Source organism: Phacochoerus africanus, chromosome 11, assembly GCF_016906955.1.
Source record: "Phacochoerus africanus isolate WHEZ1 chromosome 11, ROS_Pafr_v1, whole genome shotgun sequence".
NCBI classification, from domain to species: domain Eukaryota; kingdom Metazoa; phylum Chordata; class Mammalia; order Artiodactyla; family Suidae; genus Phacochoerus; species Phacochoerus africanus.
Genome location: NC_062554.1, coordinates 64,447,897 through 64,473,227, shown reverse-complemented (window position 1 = coordinate 64,473,227; position 25,331 = coordinate 64,447,897). Strand labels below are relative to the sequence as shown.

The 25,331-nt window shown below is 51.6% G+C and overlaps 1 protein-coding gene across 5 annotated transcripts in view; it reads left to right on the top strand.

Moving 5' to 3' along the window:
- PIK3C2B (phosphatidylinositol-4-phosphate 3-kinase catalytic subunit type 2 beta) overlaps positions 1-25,331 on the top strand; it is a 79,709-nt gene that overhangs the window by 7,095 nt on the left and 47,283 nt on the right. For 3 of the 5 annotated variants that reach the window (XM_047751771.1, XM_047751767.1, XM_047751768.1), the window contains 4 exons: positions 18,342-19,362; positions 22,911-23,011; positions 23,613-23,767; positions 23,983-24,103. In XM_047751771.1, the coding sequence (XP_047607727.1) occupies positions 18,430-19,362; positions 22,911-23,011; positions 23,613-23,767; positions 23,983-24,103 (1,310 nt within the window). In that variant the 5' untranslated portion in view covers positions 18,342-18,429. Of the gene's footprint in view, positions 1-15,293; positions 15,314-18,341; positions 19,363-20,366; positions 21,296-22,910; positions 23,012-23,612; positions 23,768-23,982; positions 24,104-25,331 lie in introns of those variants that run through there. The other 2 variants (XM_047751769.1, XM_047751772.1) reach the window with 2 other exon arrangements.

Here is a 25,331-nt window from a genome sequence, read left to right as displayed (position 1 = left end):
AAAGCATCATTATTAAAACCTTCTGTGGAATAAGATGTCATCACAGAGGGATGTAAGTCTGCCAGGTAATGTTTAAAAAGAGCTCATTAGGGAGTTCCCGTCATGCCTCAGCAAAAACTGAATCTGACTAGTTTCGATTCCTGGTCTGATCCCTGGCCTCACTCAGTGGGTTAAGGATCTGGCGTTGCCGTGAGCTGTGGTGTAGGTCGCAGACGCAGCTCAGATCCTGCATTGCTGTGGCTGTGGTATAGGCCGGCAGCTGTAGCTCCAATTTGACCCCTAGCCTGGGAACCTCCATGTGCAGTGGGTTCGGCTCTAAAAAGACAAAAAAAAAAAAAAAAAAAAGCTCATTCGTTCATTCAACAGATGTTTTTTGAGTGGTTGCTAATGACTATGTGCTTTCAGTGTCTCAGACCTATGACTGAGTGGAGAGTACCAACAAGTGCGTTGGCTGTGATGGGAAAATTATGGGATGATTTGAGAATGCATAAGTGGGGCATTTAGGGTGGTCAGACTTCCTGGAATAAATGAAATGTTAGCTGAGATCTGAACAATGCATAGGAATTGGGGTGGGATAGGGAATGAAGTGAGTGGCGAAAGAGGTGAAGTGAAAGGAGCTTAATTTGGCCCGAGCCGTTGAAGGAGTTTGCATTTTATCTTTTATCCATCTGTCCATTCACCTGTTATGCGCTGAGTGTACATTGTGTGTCTGACCTCAGTGCCCGGCAGTGAATTGGACAGACGAAACGAACCACCTAGAACAGCGTCTGGTGCATGGCAAGGGTTCAGGAAATGGTGGTGGTCACAGTGATTTTGTCATCCTTCAATGGCAGGTTTGTGCTAAACCCTGGGGCTACAGACTCGCGTTCGGTGTGGTCTCTGACCCTGTGGTAACCACATTGTACTTCAAAAAATGCAAGTGAATGGATTTCTTTATGGAGTATGGTCATTCTGTAAGCTCCAGAGGAGTCACTTGTCCTATGACTGCCCCAAGAGTTGGTGTAACCTTGGACAGCATTTCATAAAATATAGAGGCTGGAGCCAGAGTTCTTAATATTTGGGGGGCCTCTAAATTCTGAAAATCTAATAAATGCTATGCGGTATCAGTCTGGGAGAAAAAGTTACTTTTTTGCCTTCCTCATCCAGCTTCAGAATCTCTGATGCTGGAGTTCCCATCATGGCTCATTGATGAACAAACCTGACTAGCATCCATGAGGGTGCGGGTTCCATCCCTGGCCTCACTCATTGGGTTAAGGATCCAGCGTTGTCATGAGCTGTGGTGTGGGTTGCAGATGCAGCTCGTATCTGGTGTGGCTGTGGCCGTGGCTGTGGTGTAGGCAGGCAGCTGCAGCTCCAATTTAACCCCTAGGCTGGGAACCTCCATGTGTTGCCGGTGCGGCCTTAAAAAAAAAGAAAGGAGTTGCCGTTGTGGCGCAGTGGTTAACGAATCTGACTAGGAACCATGAGGTTGCAGGTTCGGTCCCTGCCCTTGCTCAGTGGGTTAACTATCCGGCGTTGCCGTGAGCTGTGGTGTAGGTTGCAGATGCGGCTCGGATCCCGAGTTGCTGTGGCTCTGGCGTAGGCCGGTGGCTACAGCTCCGATTCGACCCCTACCCTGGGACCCTCCATATGCCGAGGGAGCGGCCCAAAGAAATAGCAAAAAGACAAAAAAAAAAAGAAGAAGAAGAAAGAAAAGACTCTCTGATGCTACCACAGGGAAGTGATCACTCTTCTCTGGGTTGGTCAGACCACCCCTGGAACAGTATTTAGCTGCTCTGTCCTGTGTGTAAAACATTGTACTGAGCATCGAGGGGAAGACAAAGATAAATAGGAGGTAATTTTTATTCTTAAGATTAACGGGCTTATGTCTGTACAAGTGCTTTGTAACTAGAAAGCACCTACATGAATAGGTTATTTTTATTCTAATCACTAGTGGTATAATACAAAACAATATAACCACAGTAGGATGCATTAGAAGTTTTAGAGATGTCTGGAATTCTTTTGTGGTGCAGCCAGTTGAGGACCCAGTGTTGTCACTGCAGCAGTTTAGGTCACTGCTGTGGCTCTGGTTTGATCCCAGGTCTGGGAACTTCTGCATGCTTCCAGCATAGCTATAAAAAATTTTGTTTTTTGGAGTTCCCGTCGTTTTTTGGAGTTCCAAGTTGCTGTGGCTCTGGCATAGGCCAGTAGCTACAGCTCTGATTCGACCCCTAGCCTGGGAACCTCCATATGTCGCGGGAGCGGCCCAAAGAAATAGCAAAAAGACAAAAAAAAAATTTGTTTTTGGAGATGTCCAAAAGAGAGCAAAGTCACTTTCAGTTATAGGAAGCGAGGCTTTAATATAAGAGCAGGCATTCGGAGAGGGCAAATCAGAGAGTATTCCAGAAGGTCCTAGCATGAGTGAAGGTGTATGGGAAAACCGGGGACCCTGGAGAAGGGTTAATAGCCTTCTGCATTTGGGGGTGGTGGTGCAGGGGACGGGGCTAGGACTCAGCGTGGGAGGTCTTGAGTATGTGATGAGGAAGGAGGGAGATGGGAAGTTTTTCATGGGAAGAATGACATGATTGGCACTGAGCTGCAGGATTCCCAGGCAGCGGAGTGCAGATACTTCCAGGGGTGGGTAGGGGAGACAGGGGAGCTCGTTGGGATGCTGTTTTAAAAATCAGGTAAGGGAAAGAAATAATTTTTTGGTGCCTAATATGTGGTTTCTCTAGGTTATTTCATTTAATCAAAGTAATCAAAAGCTTGGAAAGGAATAGATCAATTTAAGAGCAGTTAGAACAGAAAGGCTGGGGGATTTCCTTCCCCAGAAGACTTTGAGAACAGACAAGATGGACTGCTTGTGGTTCAGTCTGGAAGGAGCATTTGAGTGGGAGCCCGAGACCTGCTTCTCCCACCCACTACCCTTATGACTTCAGACCAGTCATTTCTCCCCTCTGGTCTTTGAGTCTCTTATCTGCAAAACTCTGGGTCTGGTTTTTAAGATTGGTTTGTTTGTTTGGAAGGTTTGTTTTTATTTTTTTGCTAGTTTATTTAGTTGCTTTTTTTTTTTTTCAGTAGCTTGAAACAGTGAAAAAGTGTGTTGGGGTATGTGGGGAGAGCTTGGGGGTATACCAGAATAATCACTAATATAAGTTGGAAAATTTGGTAAGGAGTTCCTGTAGTGGCTCTGTGGAAATGAATCTGACTTGTATCCATGAGGATACAGGTTCGATCCCTGGCCTTGTTTAGTGGGTGAAGGATCTGGTGTTGCCGTGAGCTGTGGTATAGGTTGCAGATGCAGCTTGGATCCTGCATTGCTGTGGCTGTGGTATAGGCCGGCAGTTAACAGCTCCGATTTAACCCCTAGCCTGGGAACTTCCATATGGCTCAGGTGCAGCCCTAAAAAGACCAAAAAAAAAAAAAAAAATTTGTAAAATGTGATGTGCCTGGGTCTCCATAGCATAATGGGGAAAAAGGCCTCAAACAAGATTCAGTTTTTGTTTATTTATTTATTTATTTGGTCTTTTTGTCTTTTTAGGGCTGCATCTGTGACATATGGGAGTTCCCAAATAGGGGTCTAATTGGAGCTGTAGCCGCCGGCCTGCGCCAGAGCCACAGCCACTCGGGATCCGAGCCGTGTCTGTGATCCATACCACAGTTCACGGCAACGCCAGATCCTTAACCCTCTGAGCGAGGCCAGGGATCGAACCCTTGTCCTCATGGATGCTAGTCAGGTTTGCTAACTGCTGAGCCATGACGGGAATGCCAAGATTCAGTTTCGCTCTTGTTTATTTTCATTGTATTTTGCTTTTATTATGTGCTTGTTGAAGTATTGATTTACAGTAGTGTAACTCTTGATGATATCTTTTTACTAGTTGTATGACCTTGGGCAAATACTCAATTCCTTTCCTGTTTTCACAAAACAAGAGTAATAACATGCACATTTAAGGACTGTTGCAAGGATTAAATAAGACAATACCTGGCACAAAATGCCAAAGGAGGGGAAAAAGGTCTATTTCCTTCCTTCTATTTCTCTGATGCTCATATTCACGTGGCCTCCCTCTGTGGGCGCCACCACGCCCCCCTTTCTTTTAACTGAAACAATGAGTGACACCCTTCACTCTGGTCGTCACAGTGGACAGATCCCTGGAGGTACTCATTCGACAGACTTGGTCATGGTGCTTGCATACATTGCACTGGTATTTCAGCAAGGCAGCTCTGGCTTGCTGGCTCCAGTGTGCCTGCACATGGGCTCACATTCTGGCTACAGTCAAGTCAACTGCAAGCATGTCAGCTGATCCCTGCTGAGAATAATGAGAATGGCCTCTGACTGTTGCTACCCCGGTAGATCCTGAATGAGGGTCACGTGGGCAAGGGCCCCATGGAGGTGGGGCTGCTGGGATGTGCGTATGCTGCTCTGAGCCAGGTGGGCAGCTGGTCTACCCCTCTGCTCAGTGTCCCCAGGCTCTGTTGTAGGGAGACCTCTGTCTCCCTTGAGCCCTTTTGTGCAAAGTACCTAGAGAGATGGGAGAATTAGCATTAGGGCTTGTACAGAGCAACACCGAAACAGATACCACTCCTTGTCCACTCCCCTACTCCCTAGGTCACTTCCTACTTAGGAAATAAGTCTAGGGAGTTCCCATTGCGGCTCAGTGGGTTAAGAACCCAGCTAGTATCCAAGAGGAGGCAGGTTCAATCCCTGCCCTCGCTCAGTGGGTTAAAGGATCTGGTGTTGCCATGAGCTGTGGTGTAGGTCACAGACGAGGCTCGGATCCTGTGTTGCTGTGGCTGTGGTGTAGGCCGGCAGCTGCAGCTCCAATTGGACCCCTAGCCTGGGAACTTACATATGCCACAGGTGTGGCCCTAAAAAGAAAAAAAGAAAGAAAGAATATAAATCTTCTAGGACTTCCCCTGTGTCTCACATCGTAACTACTCAGAACCTCTCTCTCTCGGTGGTTCTGGTTTGATCCCTGGCCTGGGAACTTCCATACGCTGCAGGGTCAGCCACATGTTTTTTTTTAAAAAAAAAAATCTTCTTGACCCCCCCCCCCATACTCAGGGATGCAAAATAGTTGTTTTAACGTGATCCAAGGCAGATGTGCTATTCTTGTGGCCCGGGCCCCAGGGCCACCATTTTAATCAGTCGTGTCACACACAGAGTATCAGAGTGTTGAAGAGACTGAGAGTAAAAGAAATAAGAAGGGTTTGAAAGGATTGACCAGTTAAGCTTTCTGAGGATCTTGAATTGGGGTGGGGAGAGGAGAGAACAAACAGGAGAAAAAGTGCCTCCAGTCATACTCGTTGGCTTTTGAGGCCCTAAAAGCCAGGTGGGACAGGAAATGGGAAGGGTTTAAAAAAAAAATTTTTTTTTTCTTTTTATGGCTGCACCTGTAGCATATGGAATTTCCTGGGCCGGGGGTCGAAGCGGAGCTGCAGCTGAGGTCTTTGCCGTACCTTGTGGCAACGCCAGATCCTTTAATCCACTGAGCGAGGCCAGGGATCAAACCTGCATCCTCACAGAGACCCACTGATCCAAAACAGGAACTCTCAGGAAATGGGGAGTTTAGACCAGGCTAGTTGTGCAGATGATCTGAGGGCACTGGAACCTCCCGCTGTGACCGGTATAAGGGACGACTCGGCTGATAAGGGGCTCCTGGCTGGGGTCCCTGTGATCTGGTACTATCAGGACTGCTGCCCCCTGCCCAGTCCCCTAGCCAGGTATCCCATTCCCTGTGGTTGATCATTCTGAACCCCAAGAGGCCGTCTCCTGGAGGATTTCATTTCTCTGTTTCCTTCTAGGCCCTGCATCCTGAGTGGGGTAGCTTCTTTGACCTGGCTAGAATAGAATGCTTGGTCTCCGCCTGGGTTCAGTGTCCTTGGCTGACCCGGAGCAGGATATCCTTCCGGCCTGCCACCGGGAAGAGTGGAGTGGAACCGCGTGGCTGCTGCAAGGCCCTGTAAACAGCAGCCAAGAGGGGTCAGTGACTGACAGGACAAGCTGCTTAGTGGGCAGCCCTTGGGGGGACTTGTTTCCTGGAGAGGGGCAGGAGATTGCTGGGGCTCGGGCACTGGGATCAGGGAGGCCATGGACCGGCAAGGCCTATGCCAGAGATCCACCTCCTTTTTTTTTTTTTTTTGTCTTTTTGTCTATTTGGGCCACACCCATGGCTTATGGAGGTTCCCAGGCTAGGGGTCGAATCAGAGCTGTAGTGGCCCGCCTATGCCACAACTACAGCAACGCCAGATTCGAACCACACAGCTCATGGCAACGCCCGATCCTTAACCCACTGAGCAAGGCCAGGGATCGAACCCACAACCTCAGGCTTCCTAGTCAGATTCGTTTCCATTGTACCACGAGGGGAACTCCTCCCCTACCTTTTAATGGATCGTGTTCTCCTAGTGCCTCTAGACAGGTCTTTTACCACTTCCTGATTCCCTCAGGTTCTGCACCTTTCTCCTCAGACTGCTTTTTAAATGCAAAGGTCGCTGAGCAGGACTGACACTTTGGCCTCTAATGCCCCTGTATAAATTAGTGTTAGATGTTTGGTGGTGTTTTGTTTTTGTGGGTTTTTTTTTTTTTTCCTGGTCTGAAAGAAGGGGGCTACTTGAAAGCTGATGCCCCCTTTCTTTCCCACCCTGGTCCATGGGGACGCCAGGGCTTCTCCACTCTGCTCTGACCTAGGAAATAGCTGACAGTGCCTGAGGCCGGCCAAAAGCCAGACGGCCTTTGGGCAACGGTGGTCCCTGGGCCCTTGTGTCTGGAGCCACCTTCCCTGGCATTTCACCCCCTGGTGCTCTCCTGGCTGGCCCAGCCTGTCCCTGCACTGGAATGTGGACAGGGAAGGGCCTGCTTGCGGAGGCCCAGAGCTGCCCCTGGAGCCAAAGTTCTGTTTTCCTTTTTCTTCCGGGTTCAGCTTTCCTCCTGCTTTTCTCAGGCTTCTTTGCCAGTGACACTAAGACTGTCATCTCATTGGGCTAGGCCAGCTTTCTCTCCTGCCCTCAGGGAGCTGATGAGGGTGATTCGGAGGTGTGTGGGGTGAGGGCGTAGGGTGCGAGACGAGCCAGTGTGAGAAAAGATGTGGGTGCTCATGTGGGGTGTGGGGTTGTAGGACCCATGTGTGGGGTATGGGGTGCGCATGGAATGTGTGGGGTTCATGGAGGTGTGTGGAGGGACTGGGGTTCTGGGGATTCTGTGGGCCAAGCGTGGAGAGCATGTGTGTGTGTGTGTGTGTGTGTGTGTGTAGGTGGCAGATGTGCAGTTTGTGTGATTACCATGGCTTTGGTCCCTGGGAATGACTCAGTCTATCAGGGACTTTTCTTTTGGTGGAGGTTCCCGAGCCAGGGATTGAATGCGTGCCACAGTTGGGGCCTGTGCCACAGCTGCAGCAACACCAGATCTTTAACCTGCTGCTCCACAAGGGAACTTCTGATCAGGGATTTTCTTGATTTGGGGAGTTAGCAGTAACTGAAGATATTCTCCCTTATCAGGCAACATATCAGGATTGCTCTTTCAGGGACTGTGGTGGCAGAGGGACAGTGGGCAGGGCTGTGGACAGTGATGCAGAGCTTCCCTCCCAGGACGGAGGGAAGGAGCTTGCCCTGGGCATGGTGAGGGGGCTGGTTATCTACTCTCCCGAGGTTCCCATGGATGACTGGCTTAGTCTTTTCCTTTGTTTTGTTTTGTTTTGTTTCGTTTCATTTCATTTCATTTCGTTTCATTTCATTTCATTTCATTTGCTTTCTAGGGCCACACTCGCGGCATATGGAGGCTCCCAGGCTAGGGGCTGAATCAGAGCTGCGGCCGCCAGCCTACACCACAGCCGTGGCAATGTTGGATCCTTAACCCACTGAGCAAAGCCAGGGGTGGAACCCAGATCCTCATGGATCCTAGTCGGGTTCATTACCATTGAGCCTCAAAGGGAACTTTTTCCTTTGTTTATTTGTTTGTTTGTTTTGCCTGTGCCTAAGGCACGTGGAAGCCCCCAGGCCAGTGACTGAAGCCACGCCACAGCAGCGACCCAAGCCACTGCAGTGACAATGCCAGATCCTTAACCCACTGCGTCACAAGAGAAGTCCTGGCTCAGGCTTCCTGCTTAACTTCCTTTTACCCTCCTCCCAGCCAAGCAGGTGGCTGGCAGCTGCTGGCAGCCCACTATCCACACAACCTTTCCTTGCCCGCTGGCTCCTCAGCCCAGGCTTATAGGCAGTTGCCTACCCTTCCCACAGGCAGCGTGGAGCCCACCCTCTGTACTTGTAGCATCATTCTGGGGACAAGTTCCCTGGGTCCTCTAGTGTGTCCTTGTGGGGAGGAGCCCAGGGCTAGGGCCACGATTGTTTCTGAGGACCAACACCATGTAGCCTCCCCACGCGGAGTCTGTGGGCCCTTCCCAGTGTTATAATTGAGTATATTAGAGACACTCCCTCAAAATCAGAGCGTTGATCCCCAGCAAAGATGTCTTTCTTGTAGTTCCCGTCATGGCTCAGCAGAAACCAATCTGAACCTGTCCATGAAGACACAGGTTCGATCCCCGGCCTCGCTCAGTGGGTTAAAGATCTGGCAGTGCCATGCGCTGTGGTGTAGGTCACAGGCACAGCTCGGATCTGGCGTTGCTGTGGCTCCGGTGTTGCTGTGGCTCTGGTGTAGGCTGGCGGCTACAGCTCTGTTACAACCCCTAGCCTGGGACCCTCCATACGCCGCAGGTTGTGGCCCTAAAAAAAAGACAAAAAAAAAGATGTCATTATTTTGGAGGATAATCTCACTGGCATTATTCGATGGACCCTGCTTAGTCTGCTGCCTCTGGTGTGACCCTGAGATACATTCCCCATCTCCGTGCCCTGGGGTTGGGCCTTAATTTGAAGCAATGCTCCACGCTGCCTCCTTCCTCCTCGCAGACTCTGATGGAGCAAACTGCCTCTCATCTCTTCCCTCCGGTGAGTCCTCCAGGCAGAGCAGAGCTTTGTTGGTATATCGTGTCTTCCCTTTGGTGCCTCTGCTGGATGGGAACAGCTGTGACCTGCTTTCTGGATTCTGCTTAATGGGCTGGCCTCCTCCAGGGAGGTTTCCCAGCCCACACAGGAATCCTGGAGAACCGGATTCCAAAGGCCATGAGCTGGGAAGCTGGACTGGAGGTTCAGCCGGAGGTGACAGGCGTTGCAGGCGTCCTTGGTCTGCAGCGAGCAAATGGCTCCGGGAAGCGAAGCTGAGGCCTGGGGTGGGGGCGTGTGGTGTGGGAGGTGAGGCCTAGGGAGGGCTACTGTCCCCCCATCCCCCCCTGCCATGTTCTTACATCCTCCTTCCAGGGGGGCTTCTTTTATACTCTATCCGGCCTATAGTCCCTTTAGAGAGACTGAGGTTTCCTAGATGTTGCTGTTTGGAAGTGCTGGGTGGTTTTTCCCATGTGGGTGGGCTGGTGTGACATTTGTTAAGAAGTTTCCTCAGGAGTCCTCCCAACTAGAAGCTAAAATGATTAAGGGAAGGTCATCCTGGGAGCTCCTCTCTTCCTCTGCCATCCTATCTTTGGAGGGCTGAGGAAACGGAAGTGTAATTTTTTTGGGGGGGCGTCTTTTTTAGGCCTACACCCACAGCATATGAAAGCTCCCAGGCTAGGGGTCGAATCGGAGCTACAGCTGCCAGCCTATGCCACAGCCACAGCAATGCCAGATCTGAGCCACATCTGCAACCTACAGCACAGGTCACAGCAACGCCAGATGCTTAACCCACTGAGCAGGGCCAGGGATCACATCCTCATGGATACTAGTCAGGCTTGTTATTGCTGAGCCTCAATGGGAACTCCCTGAAGCATAATTCCTAATCGTATGCTCCTTGGAGGAATCGGCTGATCTGGACCAAAGGGGCTCGTTCTGGGGGCTGCAGTGGCTGAGGGCATGGGGTGGAGAAAGCAGGAAGTATGGACCAGACAGAGAGGAGGTGTGGTTGCTCTGGCTCCTGGGTTAGAAATCCACACCCTGCCACGACCTTTCTTTCCTTTTTGCCAAACGTTCCATTCAGCTGATTGCCAGCCCTGGACCCGGGCCCTGCCATCTATCTAAATTGCCAGCTCTAGGAAGGAAAGTTTTGAGAGGAGCCACGAGCTGCCTCACCTCTTCCGTGCCTGACTCTCTTTGTACTCAGATCCTGAATCTACAGGGTATGTGCTAGGAGGTGTGATCTTGAGGGAGAGAGAGAGAGTGTGTGTGTGTGTGTGCATGTGCGTGCATGCAGAACCAGCTGCACAATTGGTTTCTGAGCTAGGACTCTGAATGCAAACCCGTCTGGTGTAACCGTGTCACACAGCCTCCTGGCACGTGCCCCTCTGGTCTCTTAGGACCCCAAGAGCCTTCCATTAACTCTTGATTCCATGTTGGTGGAGAGTTCAGGGAAGATGGAGAGGCTTCACATTGGTGGAGAGTCCAGGGGAGGCCCAGGAAAGAGAGTGATGGAACTTAAGACTGAACCCCACGGGGCTGCTTTCATTTGGCTGAGAGGATGCTAGAGAGCGGCTGTATGAGGGGGAAGAAAATGCAAGCAGTTATTTTCAGTCTCCCCACATTTGGAACTAAGTGAGAGCCACACAGAGGGAACATAAGTTAAATAAGAGAAAAGACTTCGCTGGTGTGTGTGTGACTCAGTGACGGGCCTGACATCAAAGAAGCTTGCAGAGCTGTCTAAAACCTGTAGGTTTTCAATACGGAAGCAGGGATCAGGGGCACCTCTGAGTGAGGCACGGGGCTGACCTACTTGACTTCTCGTTATGCGGGAGGTGTCGGATTCCTGGCACAGGGCATGCTGACTTTCCTGTTGGAACTGGGGCTGTGGGGTAGAAGGGGGGTGGAGTGAGGGCAACAGGTGTGGAGTGAGGGGTGGGATGAGGGTCCCTGGCTGCAAAACCAGTGGGATTTGGGGTCTGGGGAGGTGTGGGTGTTGGGAGTGGATAGAGGCAGGGTCCCCTCTGAAGAGGAAACTCTGGAGGCCAAAGTGTACACCCTAAGGCCTCCCTCCAGCCCCTTGACCCATTCTGTCCTGAGAGGAGGTACCGAAGGTCCCTTCCTAGGGCAGTCCTGGAACTAAGTCATCCTCCCTTTGTAAAAACTACTAAAAGGCTGGGAGCTTGAGAACCTCCATATTTTTCACCACGTTTCTTGATGGTTCTCCATTTTCCCTGCCCAATGAAGATAGGCCAAGACGTGCAGGGCTCCCCGCTCTGTGCCCTGATGGGGGGATTGAATTACTTATGACAAATCTATCATCTTTACTAGACCCTAAGCTTCCTGGAATTGTGCCGGCGTCATCTGAATAGGTGTGGGTCTAGCATGGTGCCTGGCACCTACCTGGTACTTCATGCCTGAGAGAGTCCAGCTCTGTAGCTCAGGATGTGGGGCAATGGCCCAGACCCATGAGGTGCCCTCTGCAGAGCAGTTCTGATACAGTGCCCTCCAGGAAGACAACAGGAAGCCCTCTCCACCCACGGCCGGTGTCAGGGCTGGGCCCTGGGGCCCCTCCCTCTCCGGCACAGGGACCGAGCAGAGCCAGCTCCTTGGAGGGAGTGCCCTCTCCTTTCTCTTCACCCTTTGACTCTGAACCATTGTGCGGCTCTGCCCTGACCCCCTTCCCTCCCCCGCCGACATCCAGCCATCTCTCAGCAGCTGTGTGGCCTGGGTTTGGTGCCTGGTGCTGCTTAGACCCTGGCACCGACCTGCTTGGCCATCAGCACGCCCTCTTCCTTCACCAGCTGACTGCCTCGTGCTCGCTAGGGTCCTTTCCCCCGCTGCCTCTTGTCTTCCTGGTGGGTCTGAAACCCTGACGACACATCTGAATTGCCTGAGGGGCTTTGAAAATGGTCCGTGTCCGGGGACTCTTCCTACGGAATCAGATCTCCCGAGAGGGGCCAGAATTTGCATGTTGGAAAAGCTTCCCAGGTGACCACTGCCAACATTCACATGCGGACCGTGTATTAGATGCTGTTATGGCGTCAACGTTAAATTTTGTGGGGGTGCCGATGGCATTGTGGTTTAGGGAGGAGAATGTCCTCCTCATTCTTGAGAGATTCAGCCTGAGATATGTCGAAGTGTTTACATCTCACTTTCAGATGTGAGGAGGAGAAAGGGAAAGCGTGCTCGCGTGTGGGGAAATGTTAACGATTAGCGTGTGCAGGTGGTGAAAGGAAACTGGCTGAAAATGGCCTTTCAGACGGTTTCCATATGTTCTCTGTGAGATGGATCCTAAGAGAGAACACAGCTAAGGCCACCCAGGTGCACACCTCCAGGGGGCACCATTCTCTTAGGTGCAGTAAAGGGTGGCATTCACGTAGAGTATGGTGTGGTCCTCCGTGGAGTTGTGTGACACAGCGGTACCCGCCCCAGCCTTCTCTTCATGAATGTGCCATTCACTAGCAAAGACCCAGGCCCTGCTGTTCCCAACGCCCCCAACTCTTTCCTGGGATCGTATGTGGATATTTGCTTGTTCATAGACTCATTAGTAGGCCCTGAGGACTCAGGGAATAGAGCGGTTCCTAATTTGTCAACCCAGCAGAGGCTGGCGGGGAGGGGACTGAATTGGGGAAGAGGAGGCAAGAGACTTGAGACTCAAAGTATTCCTAAAATTTTATTATTATTATTATTATTTGGACAATTAGGACTGTACTTGCAGCATATGGAGGTTCCCAGGCTAGGGGTCTAATCCGAGCTACAGCTGCTGGTTACAGCCAGAGCCACATGGGATCTGAGCTGCGTCTTCAACCTGCACCACAGCTCATGACAACACTGGATCCTTAACACACTGAGAGAGGGCAGGGATCAAACTCACAACCTCATGATTCCTAGTCGTATTTTTTTCCGCTGCGCCACAAAGGGAACTCCAGGACCTGCCTTCTTAAAGGAAGCAGCTCCCTCTAGTTCCGGGTGGTTGGGATAGATTGTTCCTGCCTTCCCTCTTGCCCCCTCTGGATCTCCCCTGTTGCCTGAACCTTCATTCCACCTTAAGGGGTGGCTACCTGGGCCTGGTGGCCTGGTCCTGCAGGGGAGGCTGCTTATCCTGGCTCCTTAGCATTGATCCCTCAGCATCAGAGTGAGCAGAGCACCAAACGTTTTGGAAGGCGCAGCTGCCAGTGTGGCCCTGGGCTTGAGATCTGTCGGTGGGCTGGGCTTCCTTCTCTGCATGGCTGACAGTCTAGTGGCACCCTAGCCGGGAGCCATGGGGACAGGGGCGAGAGGGGTAGTTAGAGAGGGGGCAGCTCAACCTTCCAAGTTTGAATTCTAGTCTGGAAAGAGCCTCAGGAGCTGGGCTGGCTGGATCATCCCCAGGCCTTTCTTCTCTTACCTCTCAGGACTAATATGGAAGTCCTCTGAGAAATTTGACTGAAAGGAATCAATCGATCAGAATCAAAGAATCCCAGGGCTGAAAGTCACGTGGCTGGTGGTCTTGTCTGTCTATCTGTCTGCATTTATAGATGCCAAACAGTTAGTTGAAACCCAGTCCAACATTTGCAAGATCCCCAAGGAAGGACACCACCTCTATCCTAATCCCCCATCTCCATGTCTAGAAATTCTCACCACCAGGAAGCTTTACCTTTATATCCCAGTTAAAGTACATTTTTCTCGGTGGAAGTGAGGTGACTTTGAAACTCGAGGAGCTTGGTGGGGAGCTTAATTAAATCCATACATATTTAATTTTGTATAAAATATTTCAAGACAAGGGAGTTCCTGTTGTGGCTCACTGGGTTAAGAGGCTGACATAGTCTCCTTGAGGATGCAGGTTCGATCCCTGCCTTGCTCTGTGGGTTAAGGATCAGGTGTTGCCACAAGCTGTGCTGTAGATCACAGATGAGGCTCAGATCCTGCGTTGCTGTGGCTGTGGTGGAGGCCAGCAACTGCAGCTCCGGTTTGACCCCTAGCCTGGGAACTTCCATATGCCACAGGTGTGGCCATAAAAAGAAAAAAAATTCAATATGATATTTGAGCTATATGCAGGTTGCTATTGGGACCATGAAGATGGGACCAGTTCAATCTGGGGGTTCAGAGAAGCCTTCCTGAAGAGCTTGAAGCCTGAGCAAAGTCTGAGAAGTTAGAGGCATGCAGGCAAAGAGCATTGGCAGTTGGGAAGGGCGTGCGCAGGAGCTGGAAGATACTGCACAAAAGCAGAGGTATCAAATACATGTTAATGAATGGTGGGAGATGAGAAGGAGATGGGGGGCTCATGATACAGGCCTTGCAAAGGAATCAAGTAGAGAGCCTTTGAAGGAGTTTAAGCAGAGAGTGAGATGATCAGATTTACACTTTAGAAAGAGCCCTCTGGCTGCTCTGGGGAGCAAGCTTTAAAGAGGGAAAGATTAGTAGGAGGAACAACTGTTAGAAGGCTGTTGTAATAGCCCAAGTGGGAGAGGATATGGGTTTAATTAGGGCAGCAGGAGTTCCTGTCATGGCACAGTGGAAACGAATCTGACTAGGAACCATGAGGTTGCGGGTTTGATCCCCCGCCTTGCTCAGTGGGTTAAGAATCCGGCATTGCCATGAGCTGAGGTATAGGTTGCAGGCTCAGCTTGGATCCTGTGTTGCTGTGGCTGTGGTGTAGGCTGGCAGCTTAGCTCTGATTGGACCCCTAGCTTGGGAACCTCCATATGCCACGAGTACGGCCCTAAAAAGCAATAATAATAATAATAATAATAATAATAAGGGCAGCAGCAGTTAGGACTCGATTTGGGGAGTATTAAGAGGAAAAGCAGTGTCGTGGGAGCCAGGGGGTATAGGACGTAAGGAAGAGGGGAATGGCTAAGAGCCAAATGCACCAGCAACATCTGGGCAGATAGAAATGCCTGTGGAATTGCGGTGTTGGGGCATTTTAGTGGTGTGTTGGGGGCAGAAGCCAGATTACAGTGAATTGAAGAGTAAATAAGGGAGGACTGAGAAATGCCTTGTGTCTTCTGCTCTTGTGAAACTTGCCTGGGAAGGGAAGGAGGAATAGGGAGGGCTTGAGCAAGAGGACAAAAAGTCAAGAGGTTGGGGCAGAGGTTTTGTTTTCTCCTTCCTTCCTTCCTTTCCTTCTTCTTTTTTTTTGCTTTTTTTGGGCTGCACCTGCAGCACATGGAGGTTCCCAGGCTAGGGGTCTAATCAGAGCCACACCACAGCCACAGCAACGCAGGATCCCAGCCGTGTCTGCAACCTACACCACAGCTCACGGCAACGCTGAGCAAGGCCAGGGATTGAACCTGCAACCTCATGGTTCCTAGTTGGATTTGTTTCTGCTGTCCAGTGACGGGAACTCCTCTTTTTCTTTTTAAGGCTGGAAGAAGATTGAATGTTTATGTGCTGAAGAGAGAGAGCCTGTTAAGGAGAAGAGGTGAAGGTGCAAGCGGGGGAAGGGATGTTGGAGGCGTCCTGGAGGAGAGCCAGCCAGCAGGAGGGCAGGACCTCAGCAGGAGGCAGGGACCTGCTTCCCCTGAGACCAGAAGGAAGAAAGGGAGCCTGCATGCAAGTGTGGATAAGCTCTTGGGGAAGAGAGGCAGGAAGTTGAGAGAGATTATTTCCAGTGGCTTCGATTTTTCTCTTCACAATGGTGCCTTACTACGCTGCTTGTCCAACTCAGGGCTGAAAATACAGTCATTCTCTGGATTAAAAGGCTTAAGCTCAGTTCCACTGTGAGCCTTTATCTCTTGTTATCCATCTAAAGCATTAGGCCCTCCTTTTCCTGCGCCCAGTTTCCCATCTCCCGACAATCAAGCTCTAGGTCTCTCCATCCAATCATCCAACTCCTTTGAATTTCAAATAGCAAGACCTCCACCCTCACCGTTGTCCTCTGTGGATAAAAAAAGTCGTCTCTAAGGAGCAGTTGAAAAGTGGAGAAATTCAACAGGCAGAGAAATTAGCAGAGAGTCATTTTGTATGCCCTGAAGCTGGGCTTGGGCTATTCCATTTTGCAGAAAATGCACTGAGCCAGCTTGTGCTTGAGGGATCCACCAGCGTCCTGGGAGGGCCTCAGGTTAAGGGATAGTCTTATCCTAACTCGTTTGGAGTCTGATGGAACTTCCCACCCATGAATCTATCTCAACTTTTTCCCTGTTGATATTTTCAATTTAAATTTTTAAATTTTTTGCTTTTTAAGGCCACACCTGAGGCATATGGAAGCTTTCGGGCTAGGGGTCTAATCGGAGCTGCAGCTACCAGCCTACACCACAGTCACGGCAATGCCAGATCTGAGCCGCCTCTGTGACCTACACCACAGCTCACTGCAAAGCCGGATCCTTAAGCCCCTGAGGCCAGGGATCAAACCTGCATTCTCACGGGTACTAGTTGGGTTCTTGATCTGCTGAGTTACATGGGAACTCTGATGTTTTCAATTTTTAATCATAAGGGAGGACATGCTTCCTATTTTTTACCTGTTGACTAAAGCAGTACAATAAAATGAATTTTTGATAATTTTATGAAATCCTGACCTTCTCGGCTGCCGGTGCAAAGAGTCAGAAGTGACTTCTTCACCCTCACTTGCCCCAACCTAATCTGAAATACACACACACAGGCCCATGGTTCTCAGCTTTGGCTATAAACTAGGATCTCCTGAAGAGTTTTAAAAAAATACCACTGCCCTATCGCAGACCAGTTAAATCAGAATCTCTTGAGAGTCCCTGGGTGTCAGTACTTCTAAAAAGTTCCCCCAGTGTTTTGAATGTGCTGACAAGTTTGAGAACCACTGGTCCAGGCTAACCTCATCACTGCAACCATGCCTTCAGTGCGTTTTCATGCCATGGCTTCTAAAGAGAAAGGATACCAGCACTGGACAAAGAAAGGGGGCTGCTGGCGGCCAGAGGCAGCTGGCCTGGGGGACCTGGCTTCCCGAGGGCTGAGGGAAATCCACATTTTGGCACACCTATACTCGGTCAGGCACCTGGGTCTCACCTGTTGGCAAGCTTGGTTTTATGGCTCATATTGGTGTATTTTGGGAGGATCTTAGTTCAGTCTGAGTAATTGTAAGGTCTGTCTCATAGGGCTTTATCATACTTTCCATTTATAGCTTTATTGAGGTATAATTGACAGACAATAAATTGTACATATTTAAAGTGTACACCTTGATAAGTTTTGACATATGTTTATACCTGTGAAACTATTACCACGATCAAGATAGGGAACATTTTCTTCAACCCCCGAAGTTGCGTTGTGCTCTTTGGGAACCCTCTTTCCACCCCTTTCCAGACAGCCACTGATCTGCTTTCTGTCACTGTCGATTAGTTTTCCTTTTCCAGAATGTTATATTATATAATCCTACATATTCATACTCTTTTGTCTGGCTTCTTTGGCTCAGTGTAGTTAAGATTCACTGAGTTAATAATTCCATGTATTAATAATTCATTCCCGAGTTCCCATCGTGGCTCAGTGGTAATGAACCCGACCAATATGCATGAGGATGCCGGTTCAGGTTCGATCCCTGGCCTCGCTCAGTGGGTTACGGATCCAGCATTGCCGTGAGCTGTGGTATAGGTCACAGATGAGGCTCGGATCCTGCGTTACTGTGGCTGTGGTGTGGGCTGGCAGCTGCAGCTCCAATTGGACCCCCAGCCTGGGCACTTCCATATGCTGTGGGTGTGACCCTAAAAAGAGACACACGCATACACACAATTAATTCCTTTTTGTTGTGAGGTAGTATTCAGTGTGTGGACCTCTGACATTTTTTTAATCCTTTCACCTGCTGGTGGACATTCGTGTTGTTTCCAGTTTTTCAGTGTTACAAATAAGGCTGCTATGAATATTTCAAGCCATGGGTGGCCATATGCTTTCATTTTTCTTGAGTACATAACTAGGACTGGGATAGCTGAGTCATATGGTAGGTGGATGTTTACCTTTTCACAAAGCCGTTTGTTTCCCAAACTGGTCATACCATTGAACATTCCCCACCAGCAGTGTGTGTGAGCTCTCCTCTTTAAATTGACTGAAGAGCCCTCATCTCCGTGTTTTCCTCTTAGCTGATACAAGGTACCTCCTTCTTTCCTCAGGGTACCTGTGAGCAAGATGAGGATGGGAATTAAGGCCCAGAGATGGCAACATGTATGCATAAATGGAAGGGTGGATAGATGTAATAGATAAATAACATTATCTTGTTATATCTTTTTTTTTCTCCATCTTTCTCTCTGTTGTGGGCACTCAAAAAACAGGCAGTGGCCCAGACTGTTACCTAGTCAGATTGTTAATAGATCTCTCTCTCTCTCTCTTTTTTTTTTTTTTTCGGCCATGCCTATGGCATATGGAAGTTTCAGGGCCAGGGATGGAACCCACGCCACAACAACAGCACTGGATCCCTAACCTACTGCACCACAAGAGAACTCCAACGCATCTTTTTATTGTGATGGATGATTGATAGTTTTACCCTTCCCTTGCAGGTGCCCAGACACCATGCCACAACCTTGCAGACCCGACATTGCCAGGAAGTAGAAGACTTCCTTGTCTCTTCTGTCCCCCATCCTCACCATGTCTTCGACTCAGGGCAATGGGGAGCACTGGAAGTCCCTGGAGTCGGTGGGTATCAGCCGCAAAGAGCTGGCCATGGCCGAAGCCCTGCAGATGGAGTATGATGCTCTGTCCCGGCTTCGACACGACAAGGAGGAAAGCAGAGCCAAGCAGAACACAGACCCCTCTCTCATCAGCTGGGACGAGCCTGTCCTCGATTTCTACAGCAAGCCAGCGGGAAGGCGGAAGGACCTCAAGCTCTTACGCGGTCTTTCTGGCTCTGATCCTACCCTCAATTACAACTCACTCTCCCCACAGGAAGGGCAGCCCAACCACTCTACCTCCCAGGGCTCCCAGCCTGGCCCAGATCCCTGGCCCAAAGGCTCCCTGGCAGGAGACTATCTCTACATTTTTGATGGTTCAGAAGGGGAACTCTCTTTGTCTCCAGGACCGGGGGACATAGATGACTTTTCCAAGAAACTGTCCCCACCTCCTCTGCCTCCCCGGGTCTCTATCTGGGACACTCCGCCCCTGCCTCCTAGAAAAGGATCCCCGTCATCCTCCAAGATCTCCCAGCCCAATGACATCAACACTTTTTCTTCGGTTGAACAACCTCCAGGCAAATCGCTGGGACATAGGATCCTAGAAGAGGAAGAGGAGACGGGAAGTGGGGGTCCGGGGCGCCTGCTGGGATCTGTAGACTACGACGGTATCAATGATGCCATCACGCGGCTCAACCTGAAGTCAACCTATGATGCAGAGATGCTGCGGGACACCACCAGGGGCTGGAAGGAGGGCCGAGGGCCCCTGGACTTTGGCAAAGACACTCCTGGAAAACCCGTGGCCCGGAGCAAGACCATGCCGCCTCAGGTGCCCCCTCGTACCTACGCCTCCCGCTATGCCAACCGGAAAAACGCGACGCCTGGCAAGAACCGCCGGATTTCTGCCACTCCGGTGAGGACCTTGTTGTGTTTTTCTCTGTCTCCTTTCCCTGTGTTATTCAGAAACGAAGAGTAGTCCCTCTTTCTTCTTCTTTGCTGTCCAAATCCAAGTCTACTCCACCTTCACCCCCCTCCTGTCCTCCTTGCCCTCTGCTTCTGACATTGGGGGAGGGGAAGAGGGACACTGGCTGAGATGCAAGACCTTTCCAGGGCTGAGTGTTGTGTATCTGAGCCAGCCAGCCTCTGGGGGGTGGGGGGGTGAGGGCAGGGGTTTTGGAATCCCCGTTGCTAGTGTATGCCACTTCCTGGTGTAAGGCCGGAGCTGGGGTGAGGGAATGCATTGTGACTCCGTGGCTGAATGGCCTTGTGCATGGGGGTGAGTGGCTTCCGCTTTCAGACTTTCTGCTCCTGCTCTGCCAAAAGTGCCGCGTGGCCATGATGCTCAGTCCTGATGCTCTGAGTCCCAGACCCTGGTTCAGACCCCTCGGCAACCTGCCTGATGATCCACGATACCCAGCCCTGTTCTCTCTCTTCGTAAAGTGCCGTTGTTCTCGCTCATTCTCTCTGCCTTTCTCCCTCTGTCTCTGCCTCCCCACTCCCCTCTCTCACTGCCTCTCTCTTTGGTGCTGTCTTTCTATGTCTCTCCCCCACTGTCTCTTTCTTCCCCACCCTCTGTGTGCACACACGTGTGTGTGTGTATGTGTGTGTGTCTCTCTCTTATTGTTTGGTTTTTCTTTTCTGAATGTCTTCTCTGTTCTTTTTTCTTTTCTTTTCTTTTCTTTTTTTCCTACTGTACAGCATGGTGACCCTCTCTCTCATTGTAATAAAATCTTCATATCATAAAATTTACTATGTTAACCGATTCTGAGTATACAGTTTGCTGGCATTAAGTACCTTCACATTGCTGTGTAACCATCACTCTCATCCATCTCTTTTCACAGTGAAAATATTTAGGAACAAAGTGTTCGGTATCATAATTTTGCGTTTATCAGGACCTTGTATGACATAGAAAAGTATCTGCATAGAAGAAGCAGGGCATGGGTTCCAGGGCAGCTTGGATCATTTTCTGGTTTAAAAAGTGTCAGCAGCCTCTCCATGGGCGGGACCTGAGGCCCGCTTTGTGTTTCGCTCTTGGACTCAGACACGCTGGCCCCAGAGGTGTTGAGCAGCACCCTGTGGCTGATGAGTTCTGTCCTGACAGCCTTCCACCTCATTCCATCCCCGTTTCCTCCTTACCATTGTCTAAGGGCCACTGGGACTTTCCCACCCGGTATCCCAGCAGTTGGGATCCTTTATGACTCTGGAACAGCTACGTGGTCCTTCCTTCCTGTGCTTCTGCTAAGAGAGTCCCCCAGAGCAGAGGCAGCTCCAGGGGTGAGCCACAGCTCTAGAGCACAGGGCTTTTTAAAGGCCTGGCTCTGAGAGGTGGGGCTGCTCCCGCTATTTATAGGGACAGGGAGATTCCTGTTCTGCGCAGCTGGGCCTGCTTGCCACCGAGTCAGGCCACCCTGGTAGGTGGTTGCCTCTGTCGCTTCCTCTCCTGCTTCCCCCCTACTCCCTCACCCTTTCCCCATCCCCTGTGTGTTATCAGCGGTCTGGGAGGGAGCCTGGTCCAGAGTCTCCTTGAAAAAGCTAGGGCAAAGCCAAAAGCCCTGGTCGGTTCTTAGGGGGAAATGCGGCCTTGGTCTTCCCCGCCCCAGCTTGGTGCGGCGGCTCATCCCACCCCCACTGGGTGGGGGGACCCCTCGGGCCCTCGGCCTATACCACCGCCCCGCCTTCGCCGGGCTTCCAGCCGGAGGGACCCTCCTTATCCCAGGCCCACAGAGCCAGCTCTGGAAATGGTTGGCTCCAAATGCCAGCCTGGTACCCCTGCTGCCAGCCTCTGCCCCGCAGACTTCCCCAGCCAGCATCGGGCGATGCCACCAGGCCCTGCCAGCAGGGCAAACGTAAGTGGCTTTTGTTTTCTTCTGGAGCCAGTGAGTGGCACTGAAAGGGCATGAAAAGGGCCCTCAGTTGCCACTCTGTTCTCTACCCCGCTTGCCTTCCCCTCCTCTCTCTGTCTCTCTGTCTCTGTCTGTCTCTGTCGCTCCCTCTATCGCTCTCCCTTTTGTGGGTTAGTTGCTGACAGTGGGGCTATTGTTTTGACTGGGACACAGGCATGAACTTGGCAGAGCCAGGGCCTCCCATGCCAGCTGCCCCTCCCCTCTCCACACCCCGTCCACGCTCACCCAGAGGAGCAAGGCCAATGAGAGGGGGTCCCTCAGAGGCAACAATCCGGATATTCAAATCAGGGGCTCCGGGGCTGCCATCTGCCCCAGGGGGCGGGGAGGGCAGGAGAGCAGCCAGCAGGAGGCTGGGAGGTGAGGCGGTGCGTGTGTGCAGACTGGAGCTTTGGCTCCCCGGAAGCGGCTGCCTTTACCAGATGCACACCGGCACCCCATCCGTGCTGTCGCTTCATTCCCTTGGGGTGGCCTCGCCTGGCAGCTCTGGGCAGGCCTGTCAGGCCGAAACCTGCCACGCATCAGCTCCCCCTCCACTTCCTCCTCCCCCGGGGCTGTGTCGCAGGCCTGGTTCCAGAACACCTCATGGGTGACTGAAAGCAGCTCAGTGGTGGGAAACCGTTGGAGCCCTTGTCTTGTCTGAGAGAATCCCCACCAGCACGCACATGTACTGGACAGGAGGTGGGGCCCAGGCAGGCTCCCTGACATTCCCGTTCTTCGGGACCAGAAGACTTGATCGCTAGGAGGAGCTTAGCCTTCCACCAGGTTCCTGCCTGCTCGGAAAGCTGCTTTGACACTTTTAGCCTCAAATACTCAAATAGCATCGACCGGGAGGGCACATGTGTCTGAGTCATCACCTCTATCTACGGACTCTCTCTGCCTTGGGTCCCTGGGGTTTGCTGTGTATGTTGAAGTTTTGCCCAGGGCCCAGCTTCCCTGGGGGGACTGTTTGAGCAACCCACTTGTTCTGGCCTCAGGGGGTAGGATGGGGAAAAATAGCTGTCTGCGTAGCTCCCTGCCACTCCTCTGGGGACATCCCCCAGAACGCCGGCCCCACACCCGGCACCGCCTGACCTGCAGGATTGAGCTTATGAGATTCTGGCGCCTTGGGAAGGAGGTCCGGCCACACTCATGTCCACCCCTCCCAGGTTTCCACAGTCAGCCAAGGCTTCAAGTCCTCTTTTTCCACTTGGCTCTTGGTCTACTAGCATAGCAGATAAATATAGTCCTGGGTTTCCCATAGTTTCTTATGCCTCTTTCACTAGAAAGTCTCTACACCTAGAGTTTAAGAGTTGAGATCTTGAGGGGAGTTCCCTTCATGGCTCAGCAGTTAACAAACCCGACTAGGATCCATAGGATGCCGGTTCGATCCCTGGCCTCGCTCAGTGGGTTAAGGATCTGGTGTTGCTGTAGCTGTGGTGTAGGCCTGCAGCAGTAGCTCTGATTAGACCCCTAGCCTGGAAACCTCCATATGCTGTGGGTGTGGCCCTAAAAGCAAAAAAAAAAAAAAAAAGAGTTGAATGAGGGGAAAGGCACTGAGTCAGCTGCTCTTCTCTTAAAGGTGGGCTCCCGGCCCCACGCCGTCGCCAACGGCCATGAGTTGTTTGAGGTCTCAGAGGAGAGAGATGAGGAAGTTGCTGCTTTTTGCCACATGCTGGATATGTAAGAGTTAAAGAATGGGAGGCTGGGGAGGGTTGTGGGGGCTGGGGAGGAGAGTCACCCCTTCCAGAACTTTCTAGGGAGGAAGAAGAGCCATGTCTAATAAGTCTCAATTTATAACTGTGGGATGCTTCCTGCAACAGGGATTTGCAGGCTTTTTGGACTCTTAGAAGTGTCACATTTTGGACAAAATTCCTGAAACCTCGATCTAGCAGTTGCATTATTCCAGTCGCTTCAGGCTCAGTTGCCCTTAGGAGCAAATGCACCCCAGATGGAGATAAGAGTGTAATCTTATCTGGAGCAAAAAGAGAAAGGAAATGGATTCAGAAAAATTTTCCATTGAATTTGTTGTGAAAAGCTGTGTCCTTTTAGAACTATCTCTAATGTTCAGCTCGGCTTGGGAAACATTTTGCAACTGTAACAAATGTTTTCCCAGAGCTACTGCCCCTCTGCCCCCTTCCTGGCCTCCAGACCTGGAGGGCTGTCGGCTGAGTGTGGACAGAGGGGTCCTTGGACCTTGGGATGGGAGGGTCCCAGCAGGCTCTTGTCCACCACTCTCTTCTGAAGGCACAGCGAGGGTCCTTCTCCCTCTCTTCCTGCACAGCCTCCGATCTGGCTCCGACATCCAGGATTACTCCCTCACCGGGTTTGTCTGGAGCGCTGTCACCCCGAGCCCGGAGCACCTTGGGGATGAGGTTAATCTGAAGGTGACCGTGCTGTGTGACAGCCTGCGGGAGCCACTTACTTTTACCTGCAACTGTAAGTGGAGTGGGGGGAGCGGTGGAAGCCTCCTTTGTTGGGGGGCGCGGGAGCAGGGATGACTGTGTTTGATTCCGGACCCTGAACTGTGTTTGCCTATGTTATCTGGCTGGTGACGGCGTGGAGCACACTTAGCCGGGAGCGGGGGGTCAGGCCGAGCCCCGCTTGTCCCCAGGAACCCCTCTCACTTGCTCTCCCTGCCTCACCCCTGACAGGTTCCTCTACTGTAGACTTGCTCATCTACCAGACCCTGTGCTACACCCACGATGAGCTGAGGGATGTCAACGTGGGTGACTTCGTGCTGAAGCCCTGTGGGCTGGAGGAGTTCCTGCAGAAGTGAGTGAACAGCTGGCAGGAAGTGGCACCTGCCTTTGGGGTTGTGGGATTGGGAGGGGGCTTCAGTGGGCTGGCGCTGGGCTCGTGGCCTGGGGCTGGCAGCTCCCCCCACCTCCACCCCCCTCCCTGCATCCCACAGTCAGGACGCCTGCTTTCTGGGCATACTCTCAGCCACGTCGCACTTTCCTCAGGAGCTCTGTCTTCCAGCGGGGTTGGCCAGCATCCTGGGCCAAATTTGCTGTGGAAAGAGCTTGGAGCTGGGATTAGGCAAAGACGAGGTCACAGCTGCTTGCAGACTTCTGCATGTGGAGGGATGTGTGTATGGGGGCAGGGGAGACTGTGTGGGGTTGCGTCTCCCGCCCTAGATTATATGTGGTGTCTTTACGGCCACAGGCAGGAGGAGCACTGGGCAAAAGCCCTTGGGAAAAGATCAAAGTCGCTTCCTCTTCCCTGGTCCCCTGCCGACCAGCCTTTCCCCTGCTGGCACGTGCAATGGGTTGTCCCCTTCACCAAAGGCTTGCCTCCAGTTTCTCTCCATCCAGTGCCTCCCTGGAAAGTCTGATGTGGGCCAGCAGTGGCATTGGCAGTCCTCCTTCCTCTGCCCTGGGACTCTGGAGTGCTGGAGCGGAGGGGCGGGGATCCTACCCCTCAGGTGGTACAGCTGTGTGGCAGGCTGTAGGGCGGCAGATAAGGACATACAGAGACCTGCTCTCCTCCCCGAGCTTCCAGTTGCCTGCTATCTACTAGCTCTGGCCACTGGGGAGAGGGGAAGGGAGAGGCTGGTCTCTCAGGTCTTAGGAGTGCCAGTGGTGGCCACCCCTCGCTCTTTCTCTTAACACAAGGGTCTAGAGGCAAGGATGCTGGATCAATGGCTAGAGCTGTTCATGGCTGGTTTCCTTAACCTTAGGGATATTGTGGGCCCTTTCTGGCCTCTGCCCTCAGCTGAAAACCTGAGAGAAAGGAAAGGGGCAGGGCCCTATGTGACACAACTCCAGGGAGCACAGTTCAGATATGTACCTGTGTTCTTGCTTTCCCCTAGAGCCATAGGAGAGGCCCCAGACTCAGGGGCTCCTGGCATAGGGCGCCCCAGGCAGCCTGCCACCTTTGTCAGGGCGCAAGGGGCACACTGGGTCACATCCTCACAGCTGGTTTGGGTTGCGGCTTTCCACTTTCTCGTTGTGAAACCTTGACCCTGGGTTATGTTACTTCTGTCAAATTTAGCACGACT